Genomic DNA, 21,609 nt, shown 5'->3' on the forward strand with positions numbered 1-21,609 from the left:
CTGCGTCCCAATGTGCACACTATCCATCCTAAATTCTATGTGATATTAGTAATTTTCAGTACTATTTAGGGCAGATAGGGTGGGGATTGTGTGATTATGAGGCGCTGGGCTCGACAACAGTGAAGCGAACGCGGAGAGAGAGAGAGAGAGTATACTATATGTATATATGTATACTCATATGTGATGAGGGTACAGTGAACCAGTGTTGCCAGGGTCACGGTTTTCCCACACAATTGGGCTATCTTGAACATTATATATTATATTATTATTATATTTATACAGTCGCGGGAAAATGGTTCTGTTTCCTTCAACTAGATTGTCATGCATTCCTTTATTTCAACGCATTTACAGGTAAGTCCTAGTATTTTAAATTTGCGATTAATTTTTTAAATCGATTGACAGCACTATTTTTAACAGAATAAATGTAATAGATTTAACAGTGAACAGATGTATGCTGATTCTAAGCAATTTTGAAAATATGATTATTTAATCAAATCAAACAGATGCAAATAGTTAATAATAATGTCATATTTTATTTTTATTTAATTTATTAGTTTGTTTTGCAATCTTACTCAATTTCATTTATGTATGACTGACAAATATGCATCATATTAAAAGGCATTCAGTTTATTAGTACTATTAATGAAATCTTGTTTGTGTATGACTAACTTTTTTTTAGGTTTATGATGTTTAATAAAACTGTATAGTTGTAACGGTGCGTGGTTGTAGAGGTAAGTGCACAGAGACAGGAGTAGACGTAAAGGAGTATTTAATAGGCTTCAACACACATTGACCATTATAAACATTAAACCAAGACAAAGACTAAAGGAGAACTGAGGACTTATAAAGGGACTGGAACAAAAGAGCAAACAAGATAATTAATACAAAACAGGTGAACGGAATAAACAATAATTAACTAATGACAGGAACCGACCAAATAAGGACAAACAGGAAACAACACATGACAATATTCAAATAGTTAGAAATTTCGGTAACACTTTATTTTAGGGTCTCTTAACTAGTTGCTTATTAGCATGCATATTACTAGAATATTAGCCATTTATTAGTAGTAATTAAGCGCATATTAATGCCTTATTCTACATCCCTAATCCTACCCAATACCTAAATTTAACAACTACCTTACTAACTATTAATAAGCAGCAAATTAGGAATTTATTGAGGGAAAAGTTGTAGTTAATAATGAATAAGTGTTCCCTACTCTAAAGTGTTATCGAAATTTCATATGCATTTCAAACACATAAATCTTAAATTTAGGCCTAAATATTAAGTGGGATTTATCAACCCCAGGGGTTCATCGGTTAAAGAAAAACAAATAATTATTTAAACCAAAACATCTGTCTGATTAGTCAAAGTTTATAAGTTCAAATGCAGATGGAGGTGATTAAACACTAAATGGTGATTTATTACCACTGCGCCCCTGAGGCTCCTACACTTTGTTTATGTGTATATACATTATATTTAGTAACAGTAATCCACTGAAATCAAATTTAAGTGCATATTTTTAAACATAATAGTATCATTGCTACAACTGGGTACATAAAGTTAAAAATAAGCAGTTAATTTAAATACAACGCCAATGGCCAGAATTGCCATGAGCTGGTGTTCATTTAAATATCCGGTTAGTCATGAAACCCTAGATGGCACAAGCTGATAGGTCTTTTGTACGATCTGCTTGCATAAATTTTTTTACTACAAGGCACAAGCTGATTTGGCTCAGCAGATTCTGCAGCCAATGAGACTGCTTGTTCAACATTTAAATATTCTGGTTCAGTGTTTTCTGTAAGCAGATATTTCGGCTACAGCGCGATATTTCCTCTGAAACCCTCTACCTCCCCCAACTCCACCTGTCTGAATCCGTGTTTTGATGGGATTTATTATACCTATTCATGCAGCAGCGTCTTAGACCAAATATATTGTCATATCCATTAACATGCTAATAAGAATTGAACCACGTTATGAGCACACTTGGTACTCATATACACCATCCCATGGGCACCAGATAATATAAATACAAGTGTGTTCGCAATGCTTTTGGGGCCATGTGTTCACTGATGTATTACACCACATGAGATGTTTCCAGTATACAGGTGCAATTGTTTTCAAGAGCCGATACCCATATGAGACTGAACAGATTTCCATTTTTGTTGAAAACCTCTATGCAGTCTTTATTTGGTTTCTAGTGAACAGCCAGTGTGCTGCAGTTGAAAGAGAGGTGAGTATGATAAAGTGATTTTAGATGCATTCAGCCAGGTTGATTGCTGAAAGAACATGTTTGACCTTCACTGACCTTAACCATTCTCTGCAAGCTGTTTTAATGATAGAGAAGCACGGATATGTACGCTCAATATGAGAACACTCAAGCTCTTTCTTTTGGCTTTTGTGTTTGAGTCATTTTGTAGCAGAATTTTGTTAGACCTAATGTGCTTCTCTCTACCTCTCTGCCTCTCTCTATCCTCCTGTATTCCAATCACTCCTGCTGGCTTCCTCGTTGTCTGCCTGCCAAGATGGCAAATCCCACATGGATTTGAGCTGGAGATCACCATGGCGACGGCACTCTTGCCGCTCGCGCGTATAGATCGCAGAGTAGTGGCACAGCGAGAGATGCTTTTATACCAGCAGTTGGAACATGCACGCATTTCACAAATCTTTCATTCTAACGTCCTGTCTCCATTCTCATCACATCAAACATGCAGAGATATGCATATAATGCCAACGACCAGCTAAAGCTGTAATAGGCTGCAGATAATTACTGAGCAGGTGAATTTATGAAGCTCGTTGTAAGTTAGAGTCCTTCAGGTACAGTACTTGCTGTGTCTCCTTTCACTATTATATATTGTGTGATCTTCATTTGGAGCTTTTCCTTCACCATCAAATGAATCAAAGAAGTCTTAAAGGTGTAATCGATGCACTGAGAAAACGACTGAATCGTTACACCCCTAAAAAGTTGTCTATTATAGTATAATGCATGGGCCTGTATGCACACATATTTAATGTGCTTACTTTCAGGGTGCTTGGTGCAATAAACAAGACACATTAGGATCATTTACATTTAGAGTCATTAGATTCACTTAGATTCATTAATCAAAATGAATCAAATCTTCCAAATAATTTTTCTCGAATCAAATCTAAAACTATGAATTATGAATTGAAATGATTCTCTTTCTACCCAAAGATTCACATCCCTGCAAATTATACATATATCAGTAGGGGTTCACTTCTATAAATGCTACAAATACCATTTTACAGTAAAATATGAGAGAACAAATATATATAGTTATTATACCAAGGAAAAAGCTGCTGGTATTAAAATCAAAGATTTAACAAAGCATTTCATATTACAAGATCATGCTTTAATAGACTTGCTTATACTCTTCTGAGAGTAACATTTGCACTTTTTTTCTCAAAAACATCTCCTAACTTTGTATTTCACTAGTGTTTAAGGGAGAATGCACAGTCAGCCTTCATGTTTGCAAAATAAACCACAACAGGGTGTTTAGAATGGCGATGCAAGTTGGTTTTGCAATAATAACCAGCTGACTGTACATTATGTCTTACATATTTGAGCACAGAATGATGGGATTGATTTGAATGAAGTATTCCTGACTGCTGTGTAATAAGAAATATAACAGGATACTGTCGTTCTCACAGTTCATCCCACATTGACTGAATTTGTTAGAAATCATGAATACCATTCTGCAACATTTATTATAACTATGTCAGTTAGTTCTCAGAATGTTCAATGTATCTTTGAAGGCCGCATGTGCAGCAAGGACTAAATTCCGCCATATATGACTGATGTGAATGTGATAAGACAGACAGGTTATAACCCGTCGCACCACTAGCGCTCTCCGCCTCCACCTTCCCCTCTTGCTGACTGCCTGCCCGCTCTCACCAGGCCTGCGGGGAATGGCACCTGATTTATTTGGAAGGCAGTCGGACAGGATGAGTGGCATTTTAATGTGCTTTTGCGATGTTTGGTCACAAGCACTATTGATCCCGGCATGGAGGAGTCATCCCTGGAGAGCCGGGGGTGCCACACGTGATGTCAGCCCTGGAATGAGTTGCCGGCCGTGGTCTCCCAAATGAAATAGTGCCCTGTTGGAAGGGTCAGCCCAATAAACTCACATTCTAGGGAGATGGAACCTGCCAGTCGGCTAGACGGCTGACAGATGGACACTGGTTAATTTGGACCTGAGCTGTGCTGTCTGTCCATGTGAGGAGACTGGTTAAAATGTGCATCTTTCTGTGGTGGGGAGTCAAGATAGACATGGTGGGATTGATGGCCCTTTGGAAAGGCTTTTTGAATGGATGGATAGATAATAGGTGATTGATGGATGTCTGGAGAGTTGGGTGAAAAGAAGATTGGATGGATGGATGGATGGATTGGTGACCAGTTGAATGGATGGAATAAGATTGATGGATGGATGGATTTAAAGATGACTGATAGATGAATGGATGGATAGATAGAAAGATGATTGGATGGATGGATAGAAAGATGACTAATGGATGGATGGATGGATGGATGGATGGATAGGTGGGTGGACAGTCGGATGGAAAGACGATTGATGGATGGATGGACTGAAAGATGATTGAATGGATAGAAAGAAGATCGATTGATGCATGGATCGATGGATGGATAGAAAGATGACTGATGGATGGACGGATGAATGGAATGATGGATAGAAAGATGACTAATGGATAGATGTACAACCTGAATTCCGTAAATGTTGGTACGTTTTTTTATATTTGAATAAAATGAAAACTAAAAGACTTTCAAATCACATGAGCCAATATTTTATTCACAATAGAACATACTGTAGATAACATGAAAAATGTTTAAACTGAGAAATTTAAAAATTTTATCCACAAAATAAACTCATTTCAAATTGTATGCCTGCTACAGGTCTCGAAATAGTTGGGACAGGGGCATGTTTACCATGGTGTAGCATCTCCTCTTCTTTTCAAAACAGTTTGAAGCTGTCTGGGCATTGAGGTTATGAGTTTCTGGAGTTTTGCTGTTGGAATATGGCCCCATTCTTGCCTGATATAGGTTTCCAGCTGCTGAGGGAAACGAGCCGGCGTCAGGAACAGGCTGAGGGCACGCGCACACCGCGCTCCCTTACCAAGTGTCCTGCTCGCCAATGTCCAGTCGCTGGATAACAAACTCGATGACCTCAGGGCAAGAGTCAGGTTCCAGAGGGACATTCGGGACTGCAACCTTCTATGCTTCACCGAGACATGGCTGAACCCAGCGGTACCAGACCACGCCATCCAGCCGGCCGAGTTCTTCTCGGTTTACCGCATGGACAGAACGCTGGACTCGGGGAAGACTAGGGGAGGTGGAGTATGTCTGATGGTGAACAAACACTGGTGCGACAGCGCGAGCAATGTTCCCCTCTCACGCTCCTGCACACCGAATCTTGAACTTCTGACCATCAAATGTCGCCCTTTTTATCTCCCTCGGGAATTTAGCTCGGTCATCGTCAGTGCCGTTTATATTCCACCTCAAGCGGACACGGACACTGCGATATGGGATTTACATGAAACACTACACCTTCACCAGACACAGCACCGGGACGCCGCATTCATTGTTTTGGGAGATTTCAACAGTGCCAACCTCAAGCGTGCACTGCCGAACTTCCATCAGCACATCAGCTGCCCCACCAGGGGCGAAAGGACATTAGATCACTGTTACACCCCATACAAGAACAGCTACAAGGCACAGTCACAACCACCGTTTGGGAAACCGGACCACGCCGCGATCTTCCTCATGCCTGTTTACAAACAGAGGCTGAAACAGGAAGCCCCGGTGCAGAGGGAGGTCCAACGCTGGACGGACCAATCGGTGGCCGCTCTGCAGGACGCGCTAGATGACGCAGACTGGGACATGTTCCGGCGCAGCTCTGATGACGTCAGCTTGTTTACGGAAGCGGTTGTGGGATTTATAGAGAAACTAATGGATGATACGGTGCAGAAAACCATCATCAGGACGTTTCCCAACCAGAAGCCGTGGGTGGATAAAACCATCCGCGACGCCCTGAGATCCCGCTCCGCTGCCTACAACACAGGGCTCATCACCGGGAACATGGATGACTACAAGGCTGCATCTTACAGCGTGCGCAGATCGGTGAAGGAGGCGAAGCAGCGCTACGGGAGGAAACTAGAGTCGCAATTCCAACATGGCGGCTCTAGGAGCCTGTGGCAGGGACTTAGAACCATCACGGACTATAAAACACCACCCTCCAGATCGGGGAATGCGGACGCTTCTCTGGCTGATGAGCTGAACACTTTTTATGCTCGCTTCGAGGCTGCAGCTAATCACGCTAGCGGCGCTAGCAGTGCTAACTGCATGCACGCTGAGGAAGCCGGCGAGGACAACGTGTTCACCATTACGGAGCATGACGTGAGGAGGGCATTCAGGAGAGTGAACATCAGGAAGGCAGCAGGACCAGATGGCATCACAGGTCGGGTTCTGAAGGCCTGCGCTGACCAGCTAGCACCGGTGTTCACCGAGATCTTCAACCTCTCCCTGGAACAGTCCATAGTCCCCTCATGCTTTAAGCAGTCCACCATTGTTCCTGTCCCCAAGAAACCCCAGCCCACCTGCCTCAACGACTATCGCCCTGTAGCCCTCACATCAGTGGTGATGAAGTGCTTTGAGAGACTGGTCAGAGACTTCATCATTGCATCACTACCAGACACACTGGATCCACTACAGTTTGCGTATAGACATAACCGCTCCACGGAGGATGCCATCTCACACCTCCTCCACACCACAACAAGTCACCTGGACTGCAGAAAAGGGAATTATGTAAAAATGCTGTTTGTGGACTACAGTTCAGCGTTTAACACCATAATTCCCTCCACACTCACCTCCAAGTTGGAGGTCCTTGGTCTCAGCACATACTTGTGCCAATGGATCCCCAGCTTCCTGAAGGACAGACAGCAAGCCGTACGGATGGGTAAACACACCTCATCCTCCATCACCCTAAGCACTGGAGCCCCTCAAGGTTGTGTTCTGAGCCCCCTGCTGTACTCACTGTACACTTATGACTGTGTGGCCACTTCCAACTCCACCACCATCATCAAGTTTGCTGATGACACTGTTGTGTTGGGCCTGATCTCAGACAACGACGACACGGCCTACATACAGGAGATTAAGAACCTGGAGAGTTGGTGCCAGGTGAATAGTCTACACCTGAACATCAGCAAAACTAAGGAGCTGATAGTGGACTTCAGTACGAAGCAGGAGCGGTCATACCAGCCGATCACGATCAGCGGGACTCCAGTGGAGAGAGTGGACAGCTTCAGATACCTGGGTGTTCACATCACGCAGGACTTGACTTGGTCCTGTCATACCAGCACCCTGGTGAAGAAGGCCAGGCAGCGTCTGTACCATCTGAGACGCTTAAAGGACTTTAGACTTCCCTCTCGGGTGCTTAAGACTTTTTACACCTGCACCATCGAGAGCGTCCTGACGGGCAGCATCAACGTATCATTCACACCGAGCTCCCTGACTTGCAGGACATCTACAGCAAGCGGTGCCTGACCAGGGCCAGGAAGATAGTGAAGGACCTCAGCCATCCCAACAATGGACTCTTTTCTCTGCTGCGTTCAGGGAGGCGCTTCCGCTCCATGAAGGCGAACACAGAGAGAATGAGGAGGAGCTTCTTCCCGCAGGCCATTCGGAGTCTTAACCACTCTCCACTCTAATCACATCACCCCACACTTCCACTTTGCACATTTTCAAATACAATCTGCACTAATTTGTAGAAGGTTACGTAAGGATAAATGAGTGGGACTTACATACATTGTTTAATGATGCGCCAAGTGTTCTCTATAGGTGAAAGATCTGCAGGCAGGCCAATTCAGCACCCGCACTCTTCTACTACGAAGCCATGCTGTTTTAATATCTACAGTATGTGGTTTTGCATTGTCCTGCTAAAATGCACGTTGTTTGGAGGGGGAGCATATGTTGAGATCAGAGATGCTGGCTTTTGAATTGAACACTGATAACACGCTGGAAGATCTCCCTCCTCTTTAGCCTGGAGGACACGGTGTCTGTGATTTCCAACAAGAATGTCAAATTTGGACTCGTAGAAGTCTAGTGGACTAGTAGAAGACCATAGAACACTTTTCCACTTTGAAACAATCCATTTTAAATCAACCTTGGCCCAAAGGACACGACGGCGCTTCGGGACCATTTTCACAAATGGCTTTCTCCAGTTTCCCTGAATCTTTTGATGATGTCATGCACTGTAGATGATGAGATTTGCAAAGCTTTTGCAATTTGACAATGAGGAATGTTGTTTTTAAAGTATTCCACAATCTTTTTACGCACTCTTTCACAGAATGGAGAGCCTCTGCCCATCACTTCTGAGAGACTCTTCCTCTCTAAGACATCCCTTTTATAGCTAATCATGTTACAGACCTGATGTAAATTAACTTAATTAGTTGCTAGGTGTTCTCCCAGCTGATTCTTTTTAAAATGTCTTGCTTTTTCAGCCCTTTGTTGCCCCGTACCAACTTTTTTGGGACCTGGAGCAGGTATCAAATTTGAAATTAACTCATTTAGTGGATAAAAGTGTAACATTTCTCAGTTTAAACATTTGTTATGTTCTCTATGTTCTATTGTGAATAAAATATTGGCTCATGTGATTTGAAAGTCTTTTAGTTTTCATTTTATTCAAAGTTTAAAAAGTCCCAACATTTCCGGAATTCGGGTTGTATGGATGGATGGATGGGTGCGTGGACAGTTGGATGAAAAGAAGATTGATGGATGCATGAATGGATGGATTGAAATATGACTTGATGGATGGATGGATGGATGGATGGATGGATGGATGGATGGATAAATGGATAGAAAGAAGATTGATGGATTCATGGATTGATTCATGGATTGATGGATTGAAAGATGACTGGATGGATGGATGGATGGATGGATGGATAGAAAGATGACTAATGGATAGATGCATAGATGGATGAATGGGTGTGTGGACAGTTGGATGGAAAGAAGATTGATGGATGCATGGATGGATGGATTGAAAGATGACTGGATGGATAGAAAGATGACTGATGGATAAATGGATGGATGAATGGATTAAGAAGATTGGTGGATGTGTGCATGGATGGATTGAAAGATGATTGAATGGATGGATAGATAGAAAGATGACTGATGGATGGATGGATGGATGGATGATAGATGACTGATGGATGGATGGATGGATGGATAGAAAGATGACTGATGAATGGATGGGCGGATGGAAAGATGACTGGGTAGATGGATGGAAGGATGGATAGAAGATGAAGAAGTTCCATCCATCCAAAATCCATCCAATTGCTTGTATTATTTTGTGAAGAGTCTTTGGGTTCTTGAAAGGCTCTATACAAATAAAACATATTATTATTATTATTATTATTATTATTATTATCAGAAAGATGCCTGATAGAGGGGTGGACAGCTGCTTTAATGGAAAGATGATTGATGGATGGTTGAATGGATGAATGGGTGGATAGAAAGATGATGGATGGATGATTTGTTGATGGATTATTGGTGGATGAATGGATAGAGAGATTATTGATGGATGGATGGACAGATATAGACCATTTCAAGGATGTAAACAATAACAAACGCTTGGAACGCTACTGTGCATGTCTGGTCCTGAAGCATTTCCGGTATCACCATTTTTAAATCTTAGATCTATCAAACCTACAGCGCTTACTTTTTAAGTCTAGCGAAAACGCAAGTTAGGTATTTAAAAAAAAAAAAAAAAATAGAATTACCCTTTAAATATGACTGAGGTGCAAACTTACAAAGAACATTAAAAGTAGTCTTCCGGACGGCTCAAAGTGGCTCTGATTGATGCTGTGTGCGTGTACACGAGAGATATTATCGCCTATCACAGTCGGGATGCTTACAATTAACTCCTGAGCGGAAAAGTTGGGATCATTTGTTTGTACAATGGATGACATCAGTCTTATGTTCGGTTAAACTGAAGCAAGACAAACAGTGTTACTTACGATCTTATCATGGTTTGTGCTAAGATGTCCGGGGAGGTTTTAGTGGACATTTCACTTGCATTGCTGGGTCAGTCTGCATGTCTACGCAAATATTCATATTTATTTGTACAGCGCTTTTCACAATACATATCGTTTCACTGCAGCTTTAACATGCATGTTTATTACAACGCTAAATGAATGCTAGTAAGCTAATCACTTCATGCCATTATTACTGATTTCATTAGTTTTATAATATGTGCTTAGTTTGGTCAAGTTTGTTGCTGTGGAACAGTGCTAGAAAGCATTTGAATGCTGTATCTGAGCCATCATGTGCTCACAATCAAACAAGATGAATGCAATTCAATGCTGGCTACCGTGTTTTGCATAAACCTGTTTTTTTTTAAGATAAAAGTATAGCCTACATGTAGATTAATAAATGCACACACACTACATACAGTATATATGTGGGTATGTATGTTTTTATGCACATTTACTGTAAACACACATACAGGTAAAAAGTGTGGCCACTATTACTGTTTTTGAAATAAGTCTCCTCATCAAGCCTGCATTTAATTGATCAAAAATACAGACAAAAACAGTAATATTTTGAAATATAACAATTTAAAATAATGGTTTTCAATTTTAATATGCTTTAAAATATAATTTATTTCTGTGATGCAAAGCTGTATTTTCAGCATCATTACTCCAGTCTTCAGTGTCACATGATCTTCAGAAATCATTATAATATACTGATTTATTATCAGTGTTGGAAAAAGTTGTGCTGCTTAATATTCCTTTATAAATGGAGATAATTTTAGTATTGTTTGAATAAAATAACAGCATTTATTTATAATAGAAATGTTTTGTAACAACATGCACTACTGTTCAAAAGTTTGGGGTCAGTATTTTATTTTTTTTAAGAATATGAATACAATTATTCAGCAAGGATGATAAATTGTTTTTTTTGTTTTTTTTTAAGGGATATTAAAGACATACTGTTAGGAAAGATTTCTATTTTGAAAATCCCAGCCAGGATTCAATCAATCAATCCTGTATAAAGTATCACAGATTCCAGAAAAAATATTAAGCAGCACAATTGTTTCCAACACTGACAATAACCAAATATCAAATCAGCACATGAGAATGATCTCTGAAGGATCATGTGACACTTAAGACTGGAGTAATGGCTGATCAAAATCCAGCTTTGCATCACAGAAATAAATATAAAGAATATTAAAACAAATACACATTATTTTAAATTGTAATATTTGACAATATTACTGATTTTGTCTGTATTTTTGATCAAATAAACAGAGGCTTGATGAGCATAAGAGACTTCAAAAACATAAAAATAGTAATGCGTCCAGACATTTGACCAGTACTGCATATAAACTAAAGACAGAGACTGTTTCCAGCATATTTATTAAGCAGCAGGCTGACCATGAGCTTTGAGTACTACATTGTATTTCATCCTCAAGTTCTCAAACACATCTGGGTGTTAATATGATCACTGTCCTGTCTCCCTGTAGCACTCACTGTCTGAGGTGTCTTACATTACAGATGATGGCTTTCCTAAAGACAAAAGTAGAAAAATGATTATTTTATTTAATGCACAATATTTACAAATAATACTATTACTGTTTAATACATCAGTACATGTTGGAATTAACATTAGACAAGCATAAGTGATGACAAATGTTCACCGTTAGCTTTTGTAAAATACTGCAGTTTTCACTATTCAACATTCAAGTTTAGAGAATACATTTCTATAATGTGTTACTCACTGCATTTATCTGCAGACAAGACAGCTAGACAACTAATGAGAACTCATATTTAATTATAGCCCACATAACGCTTGCAATAAAAGCTTGGCCTTTTTCACTAAACAAGAATCAAAACGCCAGGCGCATATGTCAACAATGACAAAAACACAATGCTGCATCATACTTGAAGAGTTAACGTAAATAAATACAAGGAATCAAATGGAAAAAACAAGAACTTGTCCTTACCTGAATGGAAATGTGCTGTATATCCTAGAGCTGCTAGTGTCTATTCTGCTTCTTCACTGCTGCAATCCAAGCATGTTTCTCGGACATATAACCCTTTAATTTCCAATTATTTATAAATTAATGTTAGTTCCAGCCCAGAGGGATCACCCAAACACAGAGCAACAAGGATCTAATTAAATAAATGAATCACAATCCCACTGTGCACTGTGAGTAAATGATGACAGAATTTTCATTTTTGGGAGAACTGTCCCTTTAAAGGTAATGGGTTGTTACTCACTCTCCCTGGCTCAAATGAAAAGAACTCATGTCTGCTGGTCTGAACACTGGATCAATACACTGATTATTGGATGATAAAAACACCTGCTCCTGCTGCTGAGTGGATCTATAAAATATATATTTTCCGAAGGTATAAAATGCAATTAATCACCTCTTAATCTCACAGCTGCAAGGTGTTGTGTGTGTATGTGTGAACAGGACTACTAAAGTTACCAGGGCATTTGTGATTTAATGCAGAGCTTGGACAATGCAATCATAACAGGACAGGATTTTAACACAAACTATGGCATTGTTTGGTTAGTCATCTAAATACTGCATTATTATTCAGTATTATTCTACTCTATTTTGCATTATTTATCTTGGCATGAATTGCTACCTATCAGATTTATTTAAATAGTTTGTAGTCCTGCCATTATTTTTGTGACTTTACCATGTTACACATTTGCAAGTTTACAACACTTTGGCAAGTGATTTGCTATGTCAAGGAGATGCTGATTTTCACTTGAGGGCAAAAACGTTGTATGAACTTCCAATACTGATTCTATATGTTTGGGAAGGTTACTTTGGGAATGTCATAGGTTACAGATTACAAGTTACCCTATTCGAAATGTAATAAGTGGTGTAACTATTTCAATTACTTTATTTAAGTAATGTAACTGATTATATTTCATTACTTTTGGATTACTTTTACATTTAATACAGGCAGGGTTAGCCTTACAGTAGTACTCAACACTGATTACCATCAGACTTTCAAAATCCTTTATCACTTCACTTGAATTAAGATTATACTAATTAAATTTTAAAGCACAGCCACCAAAAAATCAGACTGTAGTCTATATTTACTTTGTGATCGTTAAATACTGATTTAAAATCATAAGATATAGTTTAATAGCTATATGATACTGTTTTTGAAATCAAATTGTTGCATAGTTATGACAGGAGTCACTGGCATATAACAATGCCTTGGAAAAAAACAGTTAATTAAAAAAAAAAAATAAAGCATATGTTATTACATAAGTTATTGAATAAGTGAGTCATATTCTGTGTCCTAAACTCCTGAAACATTGGTGTCTCGTATTTTTATTTAATTTTTTTGGGGGGACGGGGGAGAAATCAATCAAATCTGTGTGTTTATGTGTGTGATATTCATATATTCAGATGTAACCCTCCTTTGTAATAGTTAACATTTTCAAATAACTAATTTAATTACACTTTTTCTCAGTAACTGTAACAGGTTACAGTTATATTTATTTTGTAATTAAATTATGTAATTCTGTTACATGTAACTAGTTACTCCCCAACACTGAGATTATAATACTATTTACAGCTGCCCAATATTTTTGAGCTTTAAATCATATAAATGCATTCTAGCAGACCCCAAAATAAAATTTTGAATTGAGCAAAAATCATGTCTCATGGTCTTGTTGTCATTCACTGCAAATTAAATATGGCGTCTACCCTGACTAAGGTCTATTGATTGTTCCACTTGTGTAACCCATAAATGATTTGGCATGCATCCTGCTGAATTTGTCCCAATTCAGAACTCCTTCAGCCTGTGCGGAGTAGATGATGAAGCCTGGTCTGGAGCGCAATGAATTGTACTAAAGCCCAGCAAATCGCAAGCCAGCTTGTTAATTGCCTTTTTCTTATCTCTCCATGTCCAGTGTGTATGGCTGTCCTGTTGCCAAGAAGAGAATACCCCTGGAGAGTCATGCCCTGGAGCCCTCGCCCAAGAGGAAGGTCTTTCTAACAGTCGTAGACCAGCCGTCAATGGAGAAATGCTACAAAACGCACAAAATGGAGGAGATGGATGAAAAAGAGGAGGAAGTGGAGGAGGAGGAGGAGGAAGAAGATGAGGATGAGGAAAAGGAAGACGAAGAGGAACCGGAGGAGGAATACACCGACAACGAGGACCAATATGAACAAGAAGAGGTAGAAGTGATTAATGGAGAAGAAGAAGAGGAAGAGGTGGAGCAGGAAGAAGAGGAAGTGGTGGAGGAGGAAGAGGAAGACGATGTAGAAAGAGAGGGGGACGATGATGAAGATGAGAATGAGACGGAGGAAGATGAGCAAGAGGATGAGGAGCAAATTCAAGAAATAGGTGAGAGTCTGAATAAATCCAAGAAAGATGGATGTATTGGCTCATATACACTGATAAAATATTAATATCAAAATTAACTAAATTAATATTAAAAATATTATTTAGTATCACTGAATCAATCTTAAATACATTCATTTGAACCAGCAAAACTCATTTTTATGAGGCGAATATGCTAACAATTGCAGTGTGATATAGTGAAAATACAGAGATCGAGGAGGAAAAAAACAACAGCTCAACTTTATTCAGAGGCCCAAACCGAACAAAAACATGCATTTTGATGCAGATGTTGATAAAAACATGCATTTTGATGCAGATGTTGATATTTACATAGCAAAAAATAAGTAAAATGAAATTCTGATATCTTATGTAAATTAATCAATCTTTCTACCAATATGACATAATAAAATGTTATAAATATCAGTTGTCACTCTGTATCTCCAATAATATGTCTCATTATTGATGATATTTAAATGAATTGTTTGATGATCAAAATATATAATGCGATGCAATACAATGATGATTGAGAGATGAACAACCAAATGTTCCTCAAAAGCCTCGTGATTATATATGAGACTCGCATTTAAACATGATTTTTCTAAAATGATAATCAAGTCCAATTTTGCTTCGGTACGGTATGTTCATCTTGCAATATTTCTAACAATATAAGTTATTCACACATTTACTTTATGAAATCAGTAAATATTTCACAGCAAAAAGACACATGAAGTATGAGCTGAAGGTGGATGTTTGTACAATTATACTAAAAGGCCTTTTATTTCATATATCAATCAGATGACAGAAGGACTGTAGTAGATTCTGCACAACAAGTTTAACAGCAAAGTTTTGATCATGTCGATCATTTAGACCTTTTGCATATCATATATAATACAATAGGCTTTAAAAGGTTAATCTGGCACCAGAATGTTTTATTTTTGGGTTTAGAAACAAAAGCAGAGCTGAATGTGAAGTGAGTATTTCAGCCTCCAGAGGGGTAGAGGAGGTAATTTGGCAGTTAGGCATATTTGGAAGAAGGTCACCGTAATTTGAGGTGCAGTTGGATGATTTTGCTGTGACCTTCAGTGCGGTCTCAGTATCAGGCTAAAAACAGCCGATCATCGACACACACAGCCTACTGAATGGGCGCTGTGGCAGGACCAGTGCCCTCAAATATTACCAACAGTCTGATTGTTTCAAAAAGTTACAAAACTTTAAGGAAACTTGTTTAGTTAAATATATGTTTCTATTATTTAATCTGAACAACAAATTGGTTCTTAAAGTAATACCGCTGACTCTAAATACTGTGTGTGGTTACAGTTTTGCAGAGAGTATTAGCTTATTTATTGCTACTAATCTTAACATGCACATTCATTAGTTCACCCCTTTCACAATAGAGTATACAATAAAGTGTAGAATTCATATTCTCAATCATTCATATATATATTTTACAAATAATCCCGTTATTTTGTGTGCAATTGCTGTTTAACTGTGCTAAATGTCATTATAATTATCACAAAAGCAATACTGTTGAGAAAATGTTTTAAAGAAAAGTAAAATTATATATAGTATTACAGCCATTCTTGTATATCTACACCTCGAAGCATCCATGTTGTCTGATTCATGGGACAGCATTATTGCCTACCAAATTATTCAGTATTCATTGGGTCGATTCTGGTGGTCTGTAGATGTCTGCTAAATCAGGGAGTAGGCGTGAGATGTGTCTCAGACATGTCTCATCCACTTCAGACAGCTCAGCTAGCCGCACATGGCAGGACAACGCTCTGCAATCAGACCTGACAGAGCCTTCTAGTCTAATTAACAATCAAACTCCTACATGTATTGGCATTAACCCTGTTTTCTGTGCTGTGTTTTCTTAGCTAAGATATTGGCTTTGTCTCAAAACCTAGTGAGCTGACTGCATGAGCAGTTGTCGACAGTGTGTTAATTGAATTAGAACCTTATAAGTAACTGATTTCGCTCTTCACAGGCACTGCTTCATTAACAGGTAATCACACGCTGCAGTTTGCACTTCGCTAACACTCTATTGTTAGCATGAAGCTAAGCTAATGACATTAGCACACTTAAATATTGTGAAAACAATTGGATGGAATTAATATGCATCTTCTGTTGACACTTTCGAATCTGCAAAAAAAAAAGTTATGTTATAAAATTCATCAGTTAAATTCATCAGCTCTCCAGAACACAAAAGTTTTATTATTCAGCTAAATTTAGTTCAGTGTTGATTCAGTTCAGTTCATTTACACTGCCAATGTTGCAAAGTCCATCAATTATGAAATAAATGAAACTGTATACCAGTTCTTCAGAAGACAATAGTTTTAATTTAGCTCAATTCAGCTCAACGTTGATTCAATTCAGTTCAATAACTGTGCAATTTCTGGGTTAGGAATGCAAACATAAAGGTTTTATTATTAGAACCAGCCTATCTTTATTACAAAATAAAAGTTACTTAAAATCAGTTTGCAATAATGACCAGCTGATTTTACACTACATCTGGTTTCATACCTACTAAACCTATTTTATGAAATATTGATTGGACTATTATATTGTTGATTTAATATACATTTTAACTTAATTATATTACAATATGTTCAATGTCACACAAGAGATGTTGTTTTGAAAGTCAGCATGGCGCAGGTAATCTAAGATTGATTGATATTCTTTTTTTTTTTTTTTGCTCAGTCAACAAAAAGTTCACATTTTTTAGGTAAATGTTTATTTAATTTTTTTCTAAAAAAATCTAATTGTCCCTATCTTAAGTTCCATGCATCTCTTTCTTTCTTATTGAGTACTTGTTTTTCCACGTTTTAGTTCTTGCTCAAGTCTTGTTAGTGCATGGACAGTCAGACGTCCAAGAATGTTTGGGTTTTACACCAGATATTTTGCTGCAAAACAAGTCAATTGAAGTTTGTTTGATTAGTGTCAAACCTTGCTTTTATACTCACTGGTACCACACTGTATGCATTGGATTTTGAGAATAAAAGCAAAAAAGGAGTGAACAACCTTACCTCCTTACACTATTATAATAATAATGGACTTAATAGAAATAAAGAAAAACTTGAAATGGCTAAATGTTTGTTGTCTCATCACATTCCGTCGTAAATGACACTAATCAAGTAAAAGATTCAGCCTATATTTTAAAATTATTAAGGGTCCACAGTCTAAAATTATTAGTTCAAGTTCAAGTTCAAGTCAGCTTTATTGTCAATTCTTCCACATGTACAGTACATACATACAGAGAATTGAAATTGCATTACTCTCAGACCCTTGGTGCATACAGTTAACATTAAACACGTTCAGATACAGATAAATACAGTTTAAACATATGTACATACAACTAAACAATTATACAAATGAGGATATTGTAGAAAAAAATAATTAGATCGATAAAGTGGCATAAGGCGCATGGCAGATAGAGTGCAAAACCAGTTAAATAAACAACACTGTGTAGATAAATTTGTAGTGCAAAAGAGCTTATCAGTCTGAGGACATTGTAGAAAATAAAAACAAGAGAGATAGATAAAGTGCATAAGGCACATGGCAGAATAGATGGAGTGCAAACCAGTTGAATGTACAAAAACAAAAACAAAACTGTGCAGATGTTTTGTTTTGTTATGAGTGTAGTGCAAGAAGAGCTTATCAGTCTGTTAAAGTGACAAGTCGAAGTGACTGTTCGGATAGTTTTTGTCAGACTATCCGAAGAGGTAATTTGCAGTCAATGTTGGATGGGTAGTGATCAGCCAATGCTGCACAAGTGACAGGTGCCGGTCACAGTTTGTTGGTCGGTGAGGGGGTTGTCACAGAGTCAGAGTTCCTAGTGTGTTGCTGTGTTAAATGGGGGTGAAAGAGGGGAGGGGGGGCAAGGACGGGAGGGAGTTCAGCTTCCTGACAGCCTGATGTATGAGTTTTAAGGGTCCTCTATTAAGGGTCCACAGGAAGTCGTGGCCTAATTACATTTACATTTATTCATTTAGCTGACGCTTTTATCCAAAGCGACTTACAATTGCTATATATGTCAGAGGTCGCACGCCTCTGGAGCAACTAGGGGTTAAGTGTCTTGCTCAGGGACACATTGGTGTCTCACAGTGGATTCGAACCCGGGTCTCTCACACCAAAGGCATGTGTCTTATCCACTGCGCCATCACCACCCTCTAATGGTTAGAGAGTCGGACTCGTAATCGAAAGGTTGTGGGTTCGAGCCCCCGGCCGGCAGGAATTGTAGGTGGGGGGAGTGAATGTCCAGCGCTCTCTCCACCCTCAATACCACGACTGAGGTGCCCTTGAGCAAGGCACCGAACCCCAAACTGCTCCCCGGGCGCCGCAGCATGGCTGCCCACTGCTCCGGGTGTGTGTTCACGGTGTGTGTGTGTGTGTGTGTGTGTGTGTGTGCATTTGTTCACTACTCACTGCTGTGTGTGTGCACTTGGATGGGTTAAACGCAGAGCACCAATTTCGAGTATGGGTCACCATACTTGACAATACATCACGACTTTAAAATGGCAAAATTTGATCAAAACGTCAAGTAGTTTGCATCACTGGATATTACTGTTTAATATTTCTATAATAACACAGATGTCAAATATTAAATGTTTAGCTACTTGCATCTTATATTATAGTCTTTCACTGTTAAAACGGAAGCATTGCGTTGATGAACAGTAAAGCCCACCTTGATTCGATTGACCTTCTCAAATATTTTGACATTGATGATTGCTGTTAGACCATTGAGGTGGACCAACATAAAAACATAACTTTGTCATCCTAACAATAAAAAGAGTAGCAACAAGAAGAGAAAATACCAAGAGGGACAATCTGGGAATTTCTCATTTTGGGGGGACAATGTTAAAACAAAAAACGAAATCAAAGATTGAACAGGTGACAGATTAAACAACTTTCTAGAAAAGTTCTGCTCTGGCTTGTCACCTTTGAACTCCCATAGGTCTGCGCTGATGATGATGCAGTAGGCAGGTGTGGCTCTGGGGCCTCTGCCCATTTTATTTGATGTGGAAGTCTTCTCTGGTTCATTTCCTCTGTTCAGTTTGTTGAGGTCAGACGTTAGTTAAAAACATGAACTCACTGGGGAGCTGCTTGATAGTATAAACAACAGACAATAACTTGCATATATCTGAGCCTTGAGGTGCTTATGGCCATGATACAAGGATGGTTCAGAGTCAAACAAGTGGTTGAGTATGGAATGAAACTTTGCTTTGGATAACGCAGTTGAACCAAGAGTTATCTGTTGAGCTGCTACAGCTGGTATTGCAACATTTGTTTGTCTTTCACAGAGAGTGACCATATGAATTGCAGTCCCAGCAGAACAAGCCCCTTCATGGCGAAGGACAACAACAACAACGATGAGTATGACAACTACGATGAACTGGTGGCCAAATCTCTGCTTAACCTGGGCAAGATCGCAGAGGACGCCGCTTACCAGGCCATGACCGAGTCTGAGATGAACAGCAACTCCTCAAACAGCGCAGAAGAGGAGGACGAGGAGGAGGAAGAGGAAGACGACGACGAAGATGAAGAAGATGAGGATGAGGAAGGCTCAAGGAAAGGTGAGCTGAGTCTAGATGTGAACAGTGATGTGGTAAGAGAGACTGTGGACTCTCTAAAGCTCCTGGCGCAGGGTCATGGAGTCACGCTCTCGGAAAACCTCCACGAAAAGCCGTTTCATGATGATGGGAGCGAGAACACGGACTGCGAGCTAAATGGAAATGGATCCATGGGTAATGGACTCAGCGGTAACTGTGGTAAACCCAACACTAACGGCCAGATGGCAGACAAAAGTGATGAGGAAGTTTGTCTGAGCAGTTTGGAGTGTCTTCGCAACCAGTGCTTTGACTTGGCACGCAAGCTAAGCGAGACCAAACCAGCCGAGCGGCTCATCAATAACCAGCAGGTAGGGATGACTGGTTTTGAATCATTTTCCTTGACCGATAACTGAAGAACACTAACCCAGCTAACTGGGAATGTTCTCTGAGCTTTGGGGAATGTTCTGGCAAGGTTCTCTCAAAGTTATGAATAAGCATTCTTCCAGTAACATTAATAGAACATTCATTCAAAGTTTTCTGGGCTTTCCTAAAGTTCGTTTTTATTTAGATGTTCTAATTACCAACTGCTTTACCATGTTCAGAGAACATTCAAAATTAATGTTCCCATAATGAGTTTATTTTTACATGCACAAATAGCATTGTGTTACAGAACATGCTGTGTTTCATTTGTGCTCACTCTTGTTGTGTTGCCATGTCCCCCTTTTATAGGCGTCTTTAGGTTTGTTGTTTGGACTCTTTTCATAAAGTGAGCCACTGTATGGTGTTTAGAATTTACTATTTATTTTTTTGGTTACACTTTATTTTGATGGTCCACTTTAGACATTCTACTAACTATAAGTAACTTTGAAACTACATGTCAACTAATTCTCAATAATTTGCAACTACATGTCTACTACCTCTCAGTAGGGTAGGTTTAGGGTTAGCAGAATAGGTTAACATATTTGTAAAGTTTCTCACAGTCAGTATGTTGTGTGTTCCGGACCTATCAAAATAAAGTGTTAGAAGATATTAAACAGACAGTCTACTAATACTCTAATGACTGCTAGTTGACATGTAGTTGCAAAGTTACTTACTTACTTATCAAAATAAAGTGTTACCTTTTTTACCCCCAAACTACAGCATTTAAACTTTTTAAGGTTTATTCTGGGCTTGTTTTTCCTTGCAACATCTGGCAACACAGTCTTTTTAGGCCCTGTGGGCTGGTGAGTGCAACTGTGGAACGAGACAGGCCTGTGTCAAAATGTGCACACAAATAAAGATTGTAATTCGTAAAGATTGAATGTGGTTGTCACTCCTGTAAATTGCAGCGTGTATGTGGCCATTTTTTTAATGCAAATAAAGGCCATGTACAGACTGTAAAGTGTCAGAAATGACAGACACATTTAAATACAGGAGTGAGACACCTAAATTATAATGTCTTGTGTGTACAGAACAGAACTTGCTCTCAAAATTGTGATGATTGACATTTGTGGTAACCACAGCAACATTCTGGCATCTTGCATGTTTGGTGTTTCCTATATTTGACCAAACTAATATTACAGGGACCAAAGACTCTTATGCTTGCCAGCTTTAATTAAACCACCACTTAACAGAAGCATTGTGTTTTATTTACATTTGGAAGGCTGCTCAGCAGAGT

The 21,609-nt window shown here is 39.0% G+C and overlaps 1 protein-coding gene across 1 annotated transcript in view; it reads left to right on the forward strand.

The window, feature by feature from the left end:
- myt1lb (myelin transcription factor 1-like, b) overlaps nucleotides 1-21,609 on the forward strand; it is a gene marked incomplete at its 5' end in the record, with an annotated part of 94,867 nt that overhangs the window by 20,496 nt on the left and 52,762 nt on the right. Inside the window, 2 exons of the mRNA XM_079385577.1 lie at nucleotides 13,970-14,406; nucleotides 19,704-20,320. Coding sequence (XP_079241703.1) covers nucleotides 13,970-14,406; nucleotides 19,704-20,320 — 1,054 coding nt within the window. The remainder of the gene's footprint in view (nucleotides 1-13,969; nucleotides 14,407-19,703; nucleotides 20,321-21,609) is intronic.

Source organism: Barbus barbus (assembly GCF_936440315.1).
Source record: "Barbus barbus genome assembly, chromosome: 30".
NCBI lineage: Eukaryota > Metazoa > Chordata > Actinopteri > Cypriniformes > Cyprinidae > Barbus > Barbus barbus.